Genomic DNA, 21,974 nt, shown 5'->3' on the forward strand with positions numbered 1-21,974 from the left:
GCCTGTGTGCTGTTTATAGGGTAGTCCAGATCTAATTATGCAATTTTCATTACACTATAACTTATTAAGTTTATTATATAGAAAGTCACACGAAAAATCCCAGACCATCGAGAAGTGTGCAAACTGATGAAATGAAGAATCGTCTTCGTGCCGAACTGGAATCATCCCTGCATAAATCAAAGTCATCCAGACGATCTGGATCTGCATAATCAGATCTGGACCACCCTGTATTGTGGCTGTGGTGGGAAATGCTTGCCCAAGAAGAGTTTCCCACAATACAAACTGTTTCTAGTTTTATACGTGTGTCCAAGCCTAATTGTGTTGGGTGTTTGGGAGTGCCCCTGTCATCCACTACATTCACATCTGTAGGAGTTAATGTGTGGTTGGCAGGTTAAAACACACTTAAATCTGTTTCCTTATTGTGTTTTCTGTAGAATGATGACATTTATTATTTTTTGTTCGATAGATGAAGCAGGTAGCATACAAAACATAAAAGCAGTGATTGTTAGATATTAGACTATTAAAACTTTGTTGGTGTGAGGTAACCAAGTTCGGTGAAACCTTTGTGAAGCATGCTATAAATGTTTTTCCTTGGTTTTATGCTAAGATATTACAGTTACCATTATAGTTTTTCTCAAATATGTAGGCTACTGTATTCTTTACAGTCTATCTTTTGCTTTTTATAATGATATTTATATTCCATGATGTTTGCCAGTTTCAGTTATAACCTAGCAACCCTTTTGTTTAAGGTCTTTTGAGTGTTTCATTTATTTTTATTTGAATGCATTAACATTTTTTTTTGTTTAAAATGACTGTAATTAGACCTGTTTAGTAACTAAATATACATATTTTTGATTTAAGGCAAGTGTTCGATTTAATATCATAGGTATTTCCGATAAGCAATACAGCTTACTATCACTTACAAAATAATTGTTTCATTTTGTTCTAACCAGCTACCAACTAGAGAAAGAGGGATGGAATGCTGGAGCAGTAATGTAAAATTACAGAACAAACCAAAGTGAAAATGAAATCATTTCTACTCCCCGTTTTGTTTCTAATGGTGATTTAATAAAATACAAAGTAGTATTTTTTCCACGGCTTGTATCCACTTATTCCAATTATACTGTTGTAGGATGGAAAACTGGTAAAAAATTAGTACTACTGAGGAAGAACAAAATCAAGTTTCTTACATATTAACCAAGTAAAATACTTTCTGATGGATATTAAGTGACATTTTCACCTATCAGGGCAAGGGAAATGATAACCAGCAATCTAACCTCCACCTTAATCACACTAACAGCACATTTCATTCATTTACAAAAGGCCAAGAAACTCAGCAATCGAAGGTGTCGGCAAAATAATTTTTAGAAACTACTTTGAACATTCCACCTTGATCACATTTCCCTAATTCAAAATTTCTTAATTAGGAAACAAAAAACAGAAAAACACACTGACATAGACAGTCAAAATCAGGGAATGATGTCAATAAGGGGTTAACAAAGGCCTCATCTACACCTGTTAACTAGGCAAGGTATTTGTATTAGAAAACTGCTGGGGACTGCTGCAAAGTACAGCTAAAAGGCAAAAATGTTCTTGGAAGAAATCGTAACAGGGGCCCTTTCTATACTCAAGTAGACATCATCTCATGTATGGTTTGTGCAACCTGTCTGTCTGCTGTAAGCCATCCACATGGACTGATGCACATTTCATGATGTTTAAGTATGGATGTGAGAAAGGGTGCCGCTCTCAATAAATAAGATGAACGCATGTCTGAGATTGCCCAAGCCTGCAGGCCAATGCAAAGGCTAACATGGAAAGGAATCTGTACACAATTGAACTTGGTACTTGAGACTTGTAAGAGCATCTTAGATATAAGCAATAGCTACATAAATAAACGCAATGTAAAAATAATGATGGAGTTCACGGTCAGGTATCATTTACTCATTTAAACAATTAACCCTGTGCTGGACAAACAAGATTTAAATACAGTATGAAATATTGCATGGGAAGCATGGTTGCAGATTGGAAAAGCTGCATCTCATAGTCAGAGCAACCTGGATTTGAATTTAGCCTTTGTTGCTTGCTGTCTTCAGGTAATCCTGTTAATTCCCTAACTTTCCAAGGATGTATAACTTTGTTTAACTGACAATTTTACATTAACCCCATTCTTGTGTGTGCGTGAGTGGGCCCAGTGAAGGACTGGTATCCTGTCTGGGGCTAGATCCCGCCTTGCTCCCAGCTTTGCCAGGATAGGCCCCAGTTCCCCATGTTCCTGAATTGAGAATGTCATATTATGATATCAAACAACGTTCATACATGAAAGGACAACAGTGAAACATCTGGAGAGAATAAGAGGACCTTTAGTTTGCTTTTGAATTTAAAAGAGAGAGACTGACAGTAACTTTGGACAAAGCATCCTGCAAACAGCAAAGATTAGAGATAAATCCAGTTTTGACAAAGAAGGTGCCTGCTGTTAAGTGGGGCCAAAACCACAACGCCAACATCTCCAGCCTTAGAGTGTAATTTGCAACTTATAAAGAGGAGCAAAAGCAAGAAACAGAGTGAAATGTAAAACTTTTAATGAGCTGCAAAAGTGACATAATGTTGGATAAAAACTGAAACAAAAGTAACAGACCCTGAGAAAGCCTAACTATGGAATGCATTAAAGAAACAGATGTTAAGAAACAGCCAAATACTGCATGAAAAATGCTGCTGGGGCTGATAATTTAATCGTAATAAATCTCACACTGCCTTTAATATTATGAATTATGCAAGATGGTATCTCTTTAAAAACAGATTTGGCACATGGTAGTGTGACAGCTCACTGTTAAAGTCTTTTTGAGGCTGACACGATCAACATACTGTAGAAGAAAATCCAGCAAATACTGCAACAGCTTTAAGCCTCTCCCGTAATGGAATCAGGACACACGCTTGTTTCACGTGTGGATACAAGAGAGATGTCTTACCTTTTTACGCACCTGTTGCTCTTTGGCTGAATGGGCCTTCACGTGCTTTCTCAGCGAGCTTGGATCTGTATAGCGTTTGGTGCAGCCCGGGATCTGACAAGCGTATGGCTTCTGCATGAGTGTTACACAAAAGAACAACAACAACAAAAAAAAGACAGTTAAGTCTCACAAATATTGTTATTGCTTTATCAGTCTTCAGGACACTAGAATGCAAATCTTTCATTTGTTTTCAAACAATAAAACAGGTCCCCATTAAATAAAAAAGACAGCAGAGGGGAGCGCTTGCTCGAGAAAAGGCCAGGTGCCTGTTCTCCTGTGGACGGGCTGATTGGCGGTGACCCAGCAGCTCATGACGGGAGAGAGTAAGTGACAGCACTGCTCTTGGATGGCTTCCAACAACTAAGAGCATTTACTACATCTGCCCTTCAGTCAAGCTGCATATAACTCATATGTCTGCTAGAACAGTACATCATTTAACACAAGGCATCAATGTTGAGTGAACATTAACAGGATTTTTGTTCATTTATTTTCTTGTACTAAGGGAGCTTTGTCGAGGCTCTTCCTAGGCAGCAGGTGGAAGCGACTTTCCTGATTAGTTGCTGGACCCTTAGGGATTTCCCTGAACAGCCCTAATAATCCTCTACACTAATTTTACATGGTTTCACATTCAGAATCTATTAGCCCACTAGCTTTGAAGTCCCGTGCTTTTTTGGCAACACCTTCAGGCTGTGGCTGTGCATTTTCAGTTTACCATAACTGCTGTACTACAGTTAATGTTATGTCTCAGAAACAGACTTGCCTTTCTACCTCTTCAGCCTAATCTCTGGGGTAACTTCCCATTTCCCAGTGGGCTGTGATGATTCCACCTGAACCATAGTAGAGAAACTGCAATTTGGTGCTGAAGGCTTGCTTGGGCTTCCTTTACAGTGTGCTGCCAACATCAACCCTCCTCTAAATTTAGCAAGGGTAGAGAAGCAATCAACAGACTTCAACTTCTTTAGGCTTGGCAAGGATGGCAATCAGAATACCCTGTATATTAAAAATAGGAAGTGCCTGGCTTACTCTAGAATGAAAATGCAAATGGCTTTCCATAGGCACAATTAATCCAACTGCTGCAAATTTAAAACCAGCCGTCTGCATGCTGGCATAATGTAATAAGTGCCTACGTTGACTTGAGGGCATTCTTTCAAGTGCTGGCCAACAAGATGTTGGTCTTTGTGGAGAGCTTTGTCTCACTTGCTCTACGGCTCATTTCAATTAGCTTTACTTACACAGAATTTGAAGATCTTCCTCATATCTCAGTATTCTGATTGGGGTCAGTGTACCCCTCTGTTCACCCAGATAATAGCATCATTAAAAATCTTTCACTATGGAATTCACAAGTTATAGACTGGGTGCTTAGGTCAGGTGTTTGCTTCCAAAACACTATCAGGTCCAATTCAATATTTTAGACCGAAGAAATAAGAAAGGATAGAGAAAAGAAATAAAGAAAAGGGGAAAAAAAGGAGACTAGATACGTACAATACATTGAAAACAGTTGCTGTGTTTCCCACACCAAATAATATATTATAAGCTGCATAAGCCCGTGTTGTAAAAAGCACAGGTTCCTAAAAACTATTGTAATCATCAGAAAAAATATTGAATTGTAGAAATGTCAGGTAATTGAAAGGAACTACAGTGGAACCTCGGTTTGCGAGCATAATTCATTCCTGAAATGTGCTCGTAGTCCAAAGCACTCGTATATCAAAGTGAACGCAGACTCAGACGGAGAATAGGAGACGATTGCCCTCAAGAGAAGAGAGAGAGAGAGAGAGACACGCCAGTGAGTGAGATAAGGAGAGATAAGGAGTGAGAGAGCGCGAGCGAGAGAGATAAGGAGTGAGAGAGAGATGCTGGCGTGAGAGAGAAGAACAATCTGCTCAGTTGTGATCACATGATGCTCAGAAGACAAAGTGTATCCATACTACTCGTATTGCAAGACATTGCTCGTTTATCAAGTCAAAATGTATTTAAAAATTTAGCTCGTCTTACAAAACACTCGTAAACCAAGTTACTCGCAAACTGAGGTTCCACTGTACTCTGGGCATCTCTCTCCTAGGAGGTTTCATTTTGCTGACGCGCTCAGAATGCTTGTACATTAGCAACTAAGTGACTTTGTCTTTCTTCGGAGGTTTTGTTTTGCCGACGTGCTGGCCTCGCTTCTGAATTCTCGGAGGTGGAGCCCTTACCCCAACTCCACCTCTCACTTCCAGGCCAGATAGACAGACACACACACTTCCACAGGTAGACATTTATATATAAGATAACATTCTCAAATGCTCTTAGGCCAGTTTAGGACTGTGGGGGGGAAAGCCTTTCTAGACAGTACTGGGCAGAAGGCAGGAAATAGCCCTGTACAGGGCACCAGTCTAATGTAGAGCCCACTTGGAATTACCAGCTAATCCAACCTGCATATCTTAGGGGATATGGGTGGAGAAAACTCATGGAGACACAGGGAGATCATATAAACTCCACACAATCTCTTCATACCACCCACATAAGATATTATACAAGATCAGCTAACACATTATATAATTAAACGGCACTGACTGCTTTCACTTTATGTACAGAGCTCACACTCAATATCCCCCTAAAAGCCATGTCACATTCAATAACTTTTATTCCAGAAATATTCAGTTGTAGCCTTTATCTCCTTAATCTAAGTGAGTCAGCGGCAGGCGGAGGCAAGCTCCTGTGACATACCCAGCGAATCTCCCCAAGAACCAGCGAATCTCCCCAAGTAGTCCATGACTCTATCCGACAAAATCAAACAGGACTGATTTTGTCTTTCATCACAGTGGTGGGCTCAATGTGCATGAGAGCTGACAACCAATGAATGCTCATCCAGAAATGCAATGCATATAATGAAGAAATAAGGAATGTGGGTGTTTGGGACTCACAAACAGAAGAGAAGGTCATCTGACTGATGTGTCAGGTTTTATGCACCATGACAGAAAAAAAGGGTAGAGACTGCAGCTGAGCTCACCTTATCTGTAAACTTTCATTTCTGTCAGTCAAAAAAGGGAAAACAATGACTGTTCTGGAAGGTTAACATATAGACAGTAAATCCAACATGCCCAGCAATTTTCAGTTGTGTATTTGATGTGGCCTGGCGACGAGATCAGCAACTGCAGTTGGCAAGTCTGATATGGCCTACGACTGAATGTCATCTAATGTGACATTGGCTTAACAGTCCAATTGGAGCATGAGAAATGAATATTTATGAAAATATAAAAAACAAAAAAACAAACTAGAATATCTGTGAGTGAGGGCCGTAGATCTTAAAATGTAAAAAGAAAAAAGTAAATTAAAATAAATTTTATGTTGAAAAATAATCTGAGAATCAATAAAACATGTAAATAAAACTATTTTTTCTTTCACATTTATGTATATTATATATAAAAAAATGACAAGTCTATTTAATGGTTTAACTTTGTCATTGTTTTTTGTATTATGTAAACTATTAATCAATGTATCTATCTATCTAATATGAGGTTCTGGTGTTGAAAAATGTTAAATTATACTGGAAAATATTTCAGAACTGAAATAGCATTTTAAAAGTGCCATCAAAAGAAGGGAATGAGGAACATTTTCGTTTAATAAAATATTCCCAGAAAATAAAACATATTTGGATTTAACAACTTACATTTTGTCAACTCTTGCAATGTAAAATTACTTATTTAAGAAACACAGATTAATTAACTGGAAAAGGATGACATTGCGGCATAGAGGTTAGGGTTGCTGGGTCACAACTGCAGATCTGAATTCATTAAAAGTTTCATTAATATGCTGGAAACCTATGAGGAAGCAACATGAGAAAAAATCAGAGAGAATATTATGTATGTTAATTAAGTATAGTGATTAAACTTAAAGAACTGAGAGCTCAACACAGTGTGGAGTCTGGACATGTGTGCAGTACTGAATGAGGTTAAAAGTGTAGCCACCCAGGTATCAGTATTTGGGCTGCTGACCTTTTTAATATACATAGATGACATTGAAAATAAAATAAAAAAACAAGCTGATAATGTTTTTATTTGATACCAATCTAAGTAGAATGGCAGAGAGTCTAGGATCAGCTGAATCTTTACAGATGGACCTCGATAAAATACAAAATTGGGCAGATCGGTGTTTGATAAAGTTTAAACATGTAGTATTATACGTAGGAAAGAAAAACACTAAATATGAGTATACACTGGGAGGTTTCAAATGTGAAGGTAGACCTTATGAGAAGAACCATAAGTTATAGTGTAGACTTCTGTTTCTACAGTACATTCAGTGTACAGTAGGCTATTCGGATGTTAGGCCATTTAGCATGAGGTGTGGAGAGCAAGTCAAGGGGAGGTTATGCTTAAGCTTTACAATGCACTAGTGAAGCCTCACCTGGAGTACAGATTTGGTTTCCACATTATAAAAAGACATAGAATCACTAGAGAAAGTCCAAAGAAGAGTGACTATGCAGATTCTGAGACTGAGAAGTATGAACTATTAGGAAAGATTGAAGGTGTTGAACTTTTCCAGTTTAAGAAAACAGAGATTAAGAAGTAACATGACTGAAATTTCTTAAGATATGAAGGGAATTAGTACAGTGGATTTGGGCTATTTAACTTTACAGGAACGTACTTCTCTCACACAGACTACCATATAGTAGATATGTGGAGTAGGTCACTAAATAAAGAGGTTGACAGCAGTTAAATAAATTAGGGTTGACAAGCTATGCTACGCTGAATGGCCTGTTCTCATCTTAATTCATTTAACGTGGATGACTCTACTCTAAAATGGAGTGGTGCTCAACGCCGGGCAGGTTGCTGCCTTGTTCACATCTGCTGTCACCTCCATGATCCTCAGCGGGATTACATCTGCTTGAGAATATTATGCTATGTTATTTCAACTGTTTGTCTGCCTGTCTACCTAAAGACATTAAAATGACAGTAAGTCTAAATATTTATTTCTCATTATAGCCAAAGGTATAATTGTAACTGTCCTCCCATATGTATCACACCATACTTAAAGTATCACATTATCAGCACTGGATGGCCATACAGCCTGAAACCTAAAATTAACTAATGAAGTCCTCCGTTGTATAATATATTTAAAAAATGAACAGTATGGCTTAGGTAAAGAAATAAAACAAGAGTTTTTAGACTTCACATATTCAAAGGGTCATTTCACAAGCTGAAAACCCCAACTGTGTCCTGCTGACTATATTATATTAAGCATGTAAGTATATATTTAAATATTGTACGATATATAATGCCACCATTCATCATTGTGCTTCAGGTGTCTTCTCATTTCATTTCTAAAGTCATTTTATGTCCACATTCATTATTCAGTATAAAAGACGCCACCCAATATAAAGACGGGCTGACGGACTGATACTCTCTAGAGGCTGATATTCTCAGGTCGAAAGAACAATAAGCTCAGACAGCAAAATGAGGGATTAAGGGTTACCCAATCATATAATAAGTGCTGGTAGCTCTACTGTGATTTTATATATTATTTTATTATTATTTTCTTTTTTTGCTGAAAAACGGGCAGTCATTAAAGTGAAAGTGGATACTACAGCTTTAAGAAGTATGAGTTACTCAGTTTGACTTCTCTGTAAATAAGACACTGTTATTGTAGGAGTAGCGAGGTTTGGAAAAAGTGACTGGCTTCCTCTTCTGATTTGTTTATTTTTTAAACCTAATGTACATTATGCATTCCTTAATGCTATGCTGTGCAAAAAAGTGAGAAAAATTATTAGCTGTGTTAAAAAAAAATAATAAAACATTAAAGTAAAACCATTCCTGGCTTGAAAATATGAAATCAAGAACAGCAAAATGTGGCTTCAGTATAGCAGTTGCTGTTGTTCGGCCAGTCGCTCAGTCATGATTTCAATCCCCTCCTGACAGGAATGGTTGGAACTTTCATTGTTTGACCAGTAATTCTACTGACTTGACTGACATCTGAAATGTGATCACACAGCGCCTGAAGTTTCTTCTCAGCTTATAAATGGTAACCCCAAACACAAGCCTGGTAGCAATATTCCTGATACTGGATTGAAACCTCATTACTGAGTTTTAAAAAAATGAATGCACAGCTCATGTGGCACTACATGTAAGGTGGCTTAGTGAAAAACAGGTGTGAATGTGAAAGCTGCTCACTTTCCCTACCCAGTGTAGGCTAAGATAAAACTGCAAACACCTACATTTATGTACAATAAACCAGTCCTTGGCCCTTGGGGCAAAGCACATTTGTTGTTTCACACCCTGTTCATTTTTTAAGCTTTTATATTGAAATCATTCAGTCATAAAGAAATATGAAAAGCTTACATTAGCATCAAATTAGTTGGCACACTAGGAAAGATTTTAGAGACATCAGAGAAGCCTTGCTGGAAAGGGAAAAGACAAGAAGGAAACCAGAAGTGATGATACTGGACTGGAGGATGCAGAAAGGAGGATACATGGAATTAAAAGAGAGAGTGACAAGCTTGAAGACATTGAAGACTGGGAACTTCTAAAATGTAGAGAACCTAAAGGAAAGAATAGGAAAGATTACAGTAAAGTCCCACTGTAGCTGATGTCCAGTTTAAGAAACATTACAATTCAATACTGGTAGCTTGAGACCATACTAATGTCACATTATAATTTAAATAAAATAAAATTAATGATAAAATATTTCCTTTTCAGAACTTTCAGAACCTAGGCTATGCATCAAACAAATAAAATCAAAGAACAATTTTACAAGATAAGAAAAAGAAAACTTCTGACTTTATTGAATAACCAAGCAGGGGTTACTCATTGCAATAATGGTTCCGTTAGAAGAGAAGTACATTGACGAGTGGCCACCTAAAGAGATAAGTCTACCTGATTGTGAGCTAGTCCTCCATTTGCTCTCAGAAAAGCGTGCACATTTATTGTAACATGGACCAACCAAAGGCTCAGAGGGGCAACAGTGGCAAGCTGTTCCATCTCAGCTCTAATGGGTCCCACAGCCTTGACAGATTAACCGATGGTGAACCTCTGCACTGAATGACTTGTTCCACAGTGCTTATGAAAAGCAACCCCTTCGAAGTTTTCACATTTTATTGTTATACAACATTGAAAAACAGTGGACTTAATTTGGCTTTTTTAACATTGATCAACAGAAAAGTGAAAGTAAATCTCTGTAAAGTTGCCTAAATTAATTACAAACATAAAACACAAAATAATTGCTTGCATAAGCATTCACCTCCTTCAAGTCAGTATTCAGTAAAAGCACCTTTGGCAGCCATGATGGCCTTGGGTCTGTGTGTACAGGCCTCATCTCCACAGCTTTGCATATCTGGACACCTCCACTTTTTTTCTGCAAACTGCTCCAGCAGTCAGGTTACATGGAGATTGTGAGTGAATGGCCTTTTTCAAGTCACAGATTCTCAGCTGGATCGAAATAAGCAATCCACTCCTAAACATTAATATTGTTGTTTTTACACCACTTATGTGTAGTTTTGGTTTTATTCCTGGGGGTTATTGTCTTGCTGGAAAACAAATCTTCATCCAAAGCACATGTTTGTGCACAGAGCATTAGCTTTTCTCCAGGATTTCCATGTATTTTGCTGCATTCTTCTCACCCTCTACCCTCACAAGCTTTCCAGGGCCTGCTGCAGAAAACCACCCCTAGTGAATGATGACCACCACCATGCCTCACTGGTAATGTGAGGTGTTTGGCTTATCCCAAGCATTTAGTCTGATAGCCTAGAGGCTCAATTTAGGCTTCATCAGACCAGAGGGCCTTCTTACACCTGACTATGCCTTCTGGTAAACTCTAGCTGAGATATCATGTGTGTGTTTTAACAGTGGTTTTCTCTTTGCAATGACTGGTGAAGCAACAAGGCAGCATTTATTGTCTACACAGTCTCTCCAATTTCATCCACTGTATTAACTCCTTCAGAGTTTTCACTACTCTTCTTGCGTGATCACACTGTTTTTGTAGATGGCCTGATTTAGACAGATTTATAGCTATTCCATACTCTTTCCTTTTCTTAATGATTTATTTAACTGGACTCCAAGGGATATTCGGTGACTTGGGTATTTTTCTTGTCTCCATCCCCTGACTTGTGCTATTTTAATCGCCATTTAAGGTGTATTTATACTACATCAACTGAAACCCTAGCCAGGCGATCTCCACTGATTTAATTACATGATTTCTAAAACCAGTTGGCTGCACCAGTGATGATTTAGTGGTTCTCTTAGTAAAGGGGTGAATTCTTATGCGATCAGTTATTTTGTGTTTTATACTTGAATTTAATTAGACCACTTTGTAGAGCTAGGTATTCAAATTGACATTACATTGTTTTCCTATTGATCAGTATCAAACAAGCCAAATTAAATCATCTGTAATTCAATGTTATATAGTAATAAAATGTAAAAACATCTAAGGAAATGGGTACTTCTTATAGGCACTGTACCTAATTCAATAAATGCTCAACTGGATTGAAATCTGTTGATTGGGGAACTCTCCATTTTAAGCCAGTCTCACTGTCACATCCTTAGAAACATTCCACGACACCTTGACACATTGACCATTATTCTGCTGAAAAAGCCCTTTCATAGACTGATACACCAATAACATTGATGACTGGTCATTGTGTGGCATTCAGGTGATACTTTAATATGGTAAGGGATGCATAGTGTGTCATAAAAATATACCATAACATATAACTAGCACCATCAGTCTGCATCATATCCTTCTTGTCACTTCAGCATGTATCGGTTCTACTGTTCTGTTGTTGTTTCTCACCAGCAGATAGATAGATAGATAGATAGATAGATAGATAGATAGATAGATAGATAGATAGATAGATAGATAGATAGATAGTGTCAGGGATGCCAGGGGCAATGACCCGGCCGGGACGCCTTGAGGGACCGGAAGAGGGTCTATGCCCACCCTAGATCACGTGGGGGCCGCCACCCTGGTTGCTTTGGGGGCCATGGGTAGAGGGCTTGGAAGACCTCAGCACTTCCGCCACACCAGGAAGTGCTGGGGGGAAGAGGAGCAGGGACACCTGGAGAGCTTCCGGGAGAACAGCCGGCACTTCCGCCACACTGGGGCATGTCCAGGGAGGAGTACTGGGAAACACCTGGAGCCCATCCGGGGTGAAATAAAAGGGGCCGTCTCCCTTCATTCGAGGCTTTAGTCGGGTGGAAGCAGGACAAAGCAAGAGAAGAGAGAGTGGAGGCGGCCCGAAGAGAAAGCATTGTGTGGCCAGGACTGTGTGGGGGTTTATGTGTGTGCACTGACTTTATTGTGTAAATAGTTGTAAAATAAACGTGTGGTGGTGATTTGCATGTCTGCATGTCTGTGTCAGCGTCCACAATAGATAGATAGATAGATAGATAGATAGATAGATAGATAGATAGATAGATAGATAGATAGATAGATTAAGAAATACTGTTCTTATTCAAAATAATTTCATACTTGACCTTCCTTTAACTCAGATTAATTTTTGATTAATCTAGAGGCTATGCCATTGCATTTTCTTACAATTCTGTGCAAACAACTAAGAAACATCAATCATTATTATTTTCTATTGGAGGAATGTGGAATTGCTTTTATCATAGGATTGCTAGAATGAAGGATTCTAGTATATAAACCTTGTCACACACGTGTGTATCGAAGACAGCTAAAGGGCACAAAAGAAGGTAATTCCATGCCGGGTCAGGGGGTGGCTAAGAGCAATAATTCTTTCTCTGTTATTCCTGCAGATCAAACATGGGAAATTCTGCCTGGGTCCAACAACATCATCTTCGGTTCCAGGCCCAATGACGTCACTTCCCTTGACTGACCATCATTCCTCTGTTAATCAGTTCTGTTTTAGACTCGACTGTGCAACCTATTTTCTCTTTTTACAGCCAGTGGCTGCCCCAAACCTTTTTGTGCGCATCAGGGCTGATTATTCACAAGCTATTTTTTTTTTGTTCTTTATTTCACCTTATACAATTTCTTGTATTAGGAATTTGTTAGTTTTCGCATACCTATACGCAGAGCCTGCCATTGTACAGCGCCCCTGGAGCAATTACAGGTGCTCAAGGGCCCAGCAGAGTAGGATCTCTTTTTGGCAGTGATGGGGATTTGAACCGGCAACCTTCTGGATACCAGCGCAGATCCTTAGCCTCAGTGCCACCACTCCGCCCCAGAATGGACTGCATAGCCCGGCTCATATTAGAGTGGTGTGTGCCATAATATGAACTGGGATGAATTACCATGAAATGGATAGAAAATTAACTCGGTTAACAATATCTGCAAATGAGGTATTTTTTCTTTGGGATATGCATATTAAAATATATTGAAAGGCAACTATCACTCATTTTGGGAACTCTTAATATTGAGGATGTAAAAGATTAAAGACTTTAAAGTATGACTTCCATATGGTTTATTCTAAAATGCACAAGGCATCCATCCATCAATCATTGAACCACATATTCCAGTTACGTGGAATTGAAGCCTATTTGGGAGCACAGGGCATAAGAAAGGAACCAACTCTGGACATACAAACACAAACACAAATAGACTGAGTCATGCAGGTTCAAATGAGGGCCTCAAAATATCCTAATCTTTGTGTCTTTAGTATGCGGAAGGTAAACTGGGTAAGTGCATTTCAGAAATTTCATAATGAACTATGACTATTTTACAACAGACCCATAATTACATTATGATATCTTAAAGCTAATTACAGACATCAAAAAATCTGAACAGATGACATGATGCAGTGGTTAGTGCTACTCCCTTATCCGATACACGTGTGTCTGGCTAATTAGTACCGTATGGTGGCTTGACAGTGCGGAGTATGAGTATGTGCATGAGAATGCCCTAGGACAAGGTTGGCTTCCCCACTGAATCAATGCTCAGATTTGCTCAGCCTACCTGTGGTCCTCTTGAAGATGCAGGTTCATAAAACGGATGAATTACATTTCTAGAAGTGTCAAACTGTTAATACGAAATGTCAAATTGAAAATGACCAATTCTGACACAGAGAACCATAAACATTGCACAGAGAATGTTAGACACATGGAGTAAATTACAAAGTAGTGGAGTAGAAGGTAGGACTTTAGGGAGCTTCAAATTTCAACATGATGTTATTTTAGACAATCTAGGTGAATAGAATGGACAAGCCTGTAGGGCTAAATGGCCCGTTCTTGTTAACATTTTTTAATCTTCTAATATTCTAATTAAATAAAAAACATACTGCAAGTTACAATGAATGGATTTTAGAAATAGAAGCAGCTACTCACGAGGACTCTAAGAAATGAAAGCTAAATAGAAAGAAGAAAAAAATAATATATATATGTATTTAAATGTACATAAATGCAGCATATATACAATATTTAATTCAGATTTTTCCCATACGAGTACTTAGTTGAGTTTCCATAGGCTTACAGTGTCCAGGTGTGTGCGCTGATGTTTTGCCCGATCACTTGAGTTGCTGAAAGCTTTCTGGCAGCCTGGGTGTTGGCAGATGTACGGTTTCTCCCCAGTGTGGCTACGCAGGTGGATCTTGAGGTTTTCAAGCCGAGAAAATGCCTTATTGCAGCCTTCAAACTGGAATAAAATTAAGAGAAAAATTAAAATCAACCAATAAGAGGATGAATTCATTGTTGCCTTCTGTTTTCTGAATGAAAACTATGCAAACTCAGTTCACTTTATTCACTTTGTTCCTGTGTGAACAGAAAATTCTGTGCCATTAACTTAAAAATATTCAGTGACAACAAAGAAACAAATGTTGTAAAATGTATGGGACACACAAGTTATTCAACTTAGCAATTGATCTGTTTATTTATTATTGTTATAATAAAAGAACTTAAAGTAAAGTAAATAAAGTTACACAGCTCAAGTACATGGTGACTTTTCAAAGGCCTTTCTGTGAAATGCTTCTAAAGTCAAAACTATATGTAGGCACACGGTATCAAACATTTAATAGGCATTTGTCCCCATTTCATTATTAATTATTTTCACAGTTAAAGTTCTCAACTATTCAACCAAAACATATTATTATATAAATGGGACCCTGAATAAATAAATAACACAAAAAGTATGAAAATTAATTCATTTCTTTATTAAAGACAGCCATGCATTGCCAGCTATTCCCTTGCGACTTGATACCATAACTGATTAGCACATCTTTAGCAGGAATAACTATGACCAGAGGATTTTTTTTCAACAACAGCAACAACAAGTATTTATATAGCACATTATCATACAAATGATGTAGCTCAAAGTGCTTACAAGATGAAGAAAGAAAAGTTTATAAAAAATAAAAATAAAAAATAAGGTTAGGCAATACTAAATAACAAAGAATAAAGTAAGGTCTGATTGCCGGAAGGACAGACAAAACAACAACAACAAAAAAAAAACACTCCAGAGGGTTGGAGAAAAAAAAAACCCAAAATCTGCAGGGGTTCCGAGGCCACGAGACCACCCAGCCCCCATTGGGCATTCTACCTAAACCTTTCATTGATGATCAGAGTCTCACAGTGCTTTGCAGGGTTTTTCATCCACTTCTACCTGCAAAACTTTAAGTCACGGATATTTGTGGCTTTGTGAGCATGAACTACCCATTTGACATGCTTCTAGAACAGTCCAAAGTGATTTAGGTCTGGCCTTCAACCAGCCCATTCCAAAAGCTCTACATTTCTTTTTTTATTCTTCTGATATAGATTGTATTTCAGTTAACTGTATTACTCTGTCACTCGGGTGCACTTCAGCTTTAGGTCATGGATAGAAAGACAGATGGGCTTATCATCTTCAGTGATAACATGTCACCCAGGTTGTGATGCAGAGCCCTAAGCCCAGATTACCATACCATCACTTCCACCACCATTTGCTTTTCTCCAGATATAACAGAGCTAATGGTAGTCATCAAGTTAGAACCTTGTTGAATCTATTCAAAGAACATTGCACCAACACTCAAGGATCATCCAGGCACATTCTGGCTAGGACTCATTTAGAGTGTTATTACCTTGCTGCTATGTGGATTTTGAACATTTTCATGCATCATCTTTCTAATGGTGGAATCACAAAAACTGATGTCTGCCGAATCTTGAGGGCCTGGCACACTCCCAGATGTTAGTACTTTGTACATTCATTTAATATTTTATGCCTTCCTCTTGGAGAGGTTTTTGCTGGGATGTCCACATTTCCAATTGTTCTTGTATTTGGAAACTACACTGTGGTTAAAAAATTTCCCAGAGCTTTATGAATGTCTTCATAGCTCCTTCAAGATTAATAGAGAATAGCTCTTGTTGAAGATGTTTCAAGAATTCCTTTTGGTAGTGGCTTAATATACCATTTTTACTCTTAAGATGATGCCTAAATGACTGAAGTGCAAGGCAAAATATTTCAGCCATTGATTCTCATTTTACCTTTTTGACACCTGAATATTTCATTTCTTTACACAATAAAAAATAAATGACGCACCAAACATCCGTCTCATGTATTCTTCTATCAGTCTCTCCATTGCTCTCTACCATTACTTAAAAATGTACTGATCATAATTTATTTTAAAATATATTATACTGCAGGGAATCAGATGGAGCAGGGACACTTTCTATAACAATGTACCTGAAACTGAAGAAAAGATTGGGTGCCAACCTAGCATGGCATAAACTATAAACAAGACGAATACCTCAAATCAAGTATTTTGGAAGATTATGAACTTAGAAGTACTGTATATTTCTAAAAAAAAAAAAAAAAAACCAAAAACAAACATTAAATGGTTTTAATAAAAAAGAACAGACACGGATCACTGACTTCATATTAACACTATAAAAAAGTACATGAAGTTCTGTAAAAACAGTACATGTCAAAAATGTTTTTACACAGTCTATTGCCATAGTGATTTTTATTATACATAGTAAAAAAGCAAAGGAAAGGGAGAAATAGGATTATATATATTTTTTTTTCTTTTTTTACTGTCCCTGACTCTTAGGCCCTAGCAGTGCAATGTGTACATGGCAGACACATAACACTAGAATGAAAGAAGACTTAAGATCAAGCTAGACTTTCAAAATGGTTGATCTCACTAAATAAGAGCATTTTTTAAAATCAGTTCTGAGATTATAAATGTTGGAATAGAATAGAAACAGTAAAGATATCTTTACTGGCAGGTGGTTTAACAGATTGATTCTGATTTTGACATTTTCAGTATTTCTTTTGGATCTTTGAAAATGTAATTCTTCATAGAAGATGTTGTGCTATCCCTCCTGGTACTTGGATGCCAGGTTCACTCTGTACTTTGTGTGTCTTCTGTTGAATGGTTTTGGGTTGTCATTGTGTTATTATACTTTTTCCATGAAGATTTCAGTTTTCTCTCTCAAATCATGATGGCTTTAAAACATTGAAAGTGTCTCTCTTAATGTCCTGCAGTAGACTGGTGTTCACGGTGTGGAACTGGCCCCGGACACAGACAGACGGGCATCGTTGTTCACCCAACACACGTTTATTTACAACTAAATATTTACAATTGTTTTAGTGCATGTCCCAGTGCCTCCAGTATGCTGATCCCCAAAGGTCCAGGGTTCACAGTTCAGTGCCTTTCCTGGGGCTCCCTCTCGAGCTCCGTCCTCTTCCACCCGACTCTTGCCACGGAGGCCCCTTAAATACCAGCCGGATGGGCTTCCAAGCCGGCAATCCCCGGACACCCTGTGTGGTGGAAGTCCCGGCTGCACACCTGGAACCAGGTGTCCCCAGTCCTCTTCCCCCAGCACTTCGGGTGTGGCGGAAGTGCTGAGGTCCAGGTTCTTCAGGCACGGGCGCCGCCTGGTGGTGGCCACGGGCCCTACAGGGTTGGGCTTCCAAGCCCCTCCGTGGCCCCAACACAACCAGGGCGGCTGGGTCTGGAGGAGGCCAGCCCTCCCAGTCCTCCTGCATGCTCCACCCCAGCCGCATGTAAAGTAGGATGAGTTTCTACTTTGCATGCACTGCTGCTGGAATGGGCATTTCTTTTTGTTACTCACTTTAGTACTAAGCAGTTGTTAAAACCCATGGAGGAATACATTGATGTGGGAAAGTGATGTTAAAGTTGCTGTAGCATCCATTGCTAACAACTCCTGAAAAAACACACTATTCTATACATCTAACCCTCTTTATCCATCATGCTGGGTCACAATTGGGACAGAGCACAAACTCAATCTGGTCAGTTTGGAGAAGCCAGTAAATCAAACGTACACAAATTTGAGATGTGGGAGGACATCCATCAAGACAGCCAAGTAATTAAAAACTCCAAAAGGCCAGCTTTCAAATCCAGGCCCAAAAAGGACCAAGAGGCAAGCAATGCACCAAAGGATATTTTCAACAACACAAATGCCAATATTTGTGGTAGTATTGGTGACAAATGACAGGAAATGTTTTTATGGGGGAAAGTTTTAGCACTAAGGCTAGCACAAAATCACACTTTGATGATCCTTGAAAGCCTCCAGAACTGTGCCAAAGGGCTATGACCTACGCAGATGGCAAAAGGTTTGCTCCTCCAAATGTACTAGCATTTCGAAATCCACCTGCACTAGAAACCAGAACTAGACTGGCAGCCGAGTTCCAGATATAAACAGTGTTTACTGGACACAGACATCATTGATATTGCAATGTTTACCTATGTATAGTATATAAATGACTTTACTGTGAAATCCATTGCACTTTTTACTGCCTTTTCACAAGTTATGCTTCAAGTTTATTATCATGTAAACATAGCATAATGAAAATCTTACTTGTATATTATAGTGTAGTGACAGTAATACAATACTAACAAAAGACTGTTATAAAAAATATACACAGAATGCAACCTATATGTATACAATTGTGTATAATATATACTGTATTTTATAGTGTCATCGACCAAAGGGGACACAACAAAGCAATGTAGTCCCACAAAATAAACAGGTGCACACTGGAGGAAATAACAGCAAAACAAAAGAAGGCAGCATCAGCTGCTCCAGTTAAAGCGATTCAAGGCACAGTGGAGTGATCACATGTGTCAGACTGAGGCCCCGACCAGCAGTCGTCTCTTCCCAAAATTAGATGACCCCTTTTGGGAGCATCAAGGCTTTAAAGTTGCTGGGTCAGAAGGAGCGGAGTCTGCTGCCTTCACTGGAAAAAGAGACAATACTGTCAGCGACAGTGCCCCCTCATGTCCCGAAGTGCTAGTGCTTACCTCTGATGAGCCCAGAAGGCAACCCTCTGACGCACATGCGTGACAGTATGCTGCATGTATGCAAGAATATGTGCATTATTTGTTATTATGAGAAGAACATATACAGTATCTGTTGCTATGACTGGCTGCTCAGTAATCTTATGACCTGTGGGTAGAAACTGTTCTTGAGTGCCTCTGGTCCTGCCACATTTGCCAGAAATTGGGAGAAAGGAGGTGGACTGTGCATGATGGCTGTGGTCTTTAACAATACTGTTTGCTTTTCTAAGGCAGCGAGTGTTTTATATGTCCTGAAGGGAAGGTAGTTGGGTGCTGGTAATACTTTGTTCCTCCTCTTATACTCATATTTTAGTTTAGTATTTTTAGGCACTGGTTCACCTTGCATGACATCTATTTTTCCTGCTTCTCTGATATTTGCCTGTAAGCAGTTCTTCAATGTAAATCCATCCATCCATCAATTATCCAACCCTCTATATCCTAACTACAGGGTCACGGAGTCTGCAGGAGCCAATCCCAGCCAACACAGGGTGCAAGGCAGGAAACAAAACCCAGGCAGGGCGCCATCCTACTGCAGGGCACGCACACACACACACTAGGGACAATTTAGAAATGCCAATGCACCTAACCTGCATGTCTTTGGACTGTGGGAGGAAACTGGAGCACCCGGGGGAAACCCATGCAGACACGGGGAGAACATGCAAACTCCACGCAAGGAGGACCTGGGAAGCGAACCCGAATCTCCTAACTGCGAGGCAGCAGCACTACCCACTGCACCACCGTGCCGCCCTCAATGTAAATCAAAGTTTCCAAATCACAATGAACAATGCTAAGAAGTGTTTGTTTGTTACTGTAGTCCAGTAAAAAAATGGAGACTACATATGCAAGAAAAAAGATCCAAACAAATAACATGAATGGTTAAAAAAGAGCACTATAGCAACAATGCTATGACTGGAGTCTTGTGGTCCTCATGGTGGCACAGCCGGAAACCAACTGATGGCAGCAGTGTTGTCATGGCCATATTAGAGGCAGAGCCATTGATAAAAGATTCAACATATGGAGCAACTTCAAATATGTCAAGAAATTTTACACATGGTTTACACATAAAATATAATTTAGGAAAAACAGAAACTTTGCCAGTATAAGACTTTTGGTGATTGATTTGATGTTTGAATGTAACTGAGTTCATAATTTTGGGAGTATGAATTAGTTACTGTATCATGTTCATTAACTGTGGGATGTCCATAATAAATTGACAGTCCATGTTCATGACCAGTAAATCATTTTTTAAAAGGACTTTATTACTGCTACAATCTGTCAGGCTAACATGAGTATAATCCAGTAGTTTAAACATAACAGCCTGACACAGCAGTTACTGTATAAAGTCAGTATTAAAATGATTTACTGTCATATAGCAGGCTTAAAAGGGAGAATTGGGTCTTTTTGTGCTGTTAGAAATTGATAAATAAGTAAAATAAACCGTTAGTTTTTATTTTATTTTTTGGTCATTCCTTATTTTTTGCTGTGACATTTTAAGTACAAATGCTGGAAAAATGTGCTTTCAATAATTCTGTGTCATGAAGGCAAGGCATCCAAATGTCAGTGTCCTGCTGCTTTAATGACACAGTTTAGGTTAGCGGGCAGCTTTTCTGAGTCGCGACATGTGCTTGTTGTACTACTTTATAAGTGTTTCATTGTCAGTGAGGTAAAGTCCAGCAAGATAGTTGGAAACAAAAACAGAAAACAGATGATTTTATACATATTCAGTTATTTTTGCAACTTTATATCTCAGTGGTCCTGTGCACCATTAGCAGCAGCACTAAGAATTTAATGCAGTCCACTTATGTATGCTTAAGTTGTTCTACTTGAGGCCAAATGAAATGTTTCTGAGTTTAGAGTCACACACGTGTGCATGGAAGACAGTTTACAGGATCAAATTGTGTCATTTTACATCGGACCAGGGGTTGGCACTGCTTTCTAATACTCTCTCTGTTTGTCCCACGGCAGATCGAGTGAAGACCGTACCACCCAGTAGCACCACCTGTGATCCACCCACTGATGACATCACTTCCAGCACCCTTTAATGACGTCCTATCCGGTCCAGAACTTCTTCCGGCTTGTACAATATATAAACCACAGAAACTTTTTTGATAGCCACTTTCATTTTGGACTCCATTTTGTAAAGATGTGTTTTTTTTGCTTTGCTGCCTGATTTTCAGTATACAGTATGGGGTGGCCATCCCCAAACCTTTTTCTGCCTCTGACTATTTTTCTGTCATACTAGTAAATTTCTACCTTATAGCAATAAGACATGAACAGGGCCAAAGGCAGATGAATATTATTTATAGTCTAAGGGTTAACACATGCGGCGGCAGTAGAGACCCGTAAGTTGTGCCTTTACAGACTCCTGTTGGCTTGCACAGACAAAAGGTTCTACCAGAGGAAGCTTTGACATGGAGTCCCTCACAAAAGGATCGAGCTGGAAGTGTTTCTGAGAGCAACAGAAGTGACCAAATAAGCACAATCAGTCTGGGGCTTAAAATGGGATGCTAGAAAGAAAGCAATTGAAGCTACGGCCAGCATGTTTATTGTTTGCTTCCTTATTTATTTATTTTTTTTTACCAGTATTACTTTAATTAGCCATCTTATTTCAGTTATTTGATTCCTATGGTGTGTCTTCTGGGTTCAATGAGCCCATCAAGAGTGCTCCTCACTTTTGACAAAAGGAGTTAAAAAAATATTATGCATTTTAATTTTTGACCCTCTTCTATACAACTGAGGTATGAGCAGGTTTGCAGGAAGGCTAACTGTATAAA

At 38.8% G+C, this 21,974-nt stretch overlaps 1 protein-coding gene across 2 annotated transcripts in view; it reads right to left on the minus strand.

Annotated features, from left to right (window-relative positions):
- LOC120514725 (zinc finger protein GLIS1) overlaps positions 1–21,974 on the minus strand; it is a 431,659-nt gene that overhangs the window by 110,207 nt on the left and 299,478 nt on the right. The window contains exons 4-5 of one of the 2 annotated variants that reach the window (XM_039735238.1): positions 14,400–14,561; positions 2,979–3,077 (exon numbers count right to left, since the gene is read on the minus strand). In XM_039735238.1, coding sequence (XP_039591172.1) covers positions 2,979–3,077; positions 14,400–14,561 — 261 coding nt within the window. Of the gene's footprint in view, positions 1–2,966; positions 3,078–14,399; positions 14,562–21,974 lie in introns of both variants that reach the window. The other variant, XM_039735237.1, reaches the window with a different exon arrangement.

Source organism: Polypterus senegalus, chromosome 14 (assembly GCF_016835505.1).
Source record: "Polypterus senegalus isolate Bchr_013 chromosome 14, ASM1683550v1, whole genome shotgun sequence".
NCBI lineage: Eukaryota > Metazoa > Chordata > Cladistia > Polypteriformes > Polypteridae > Polypterus > Polypterus senegalus.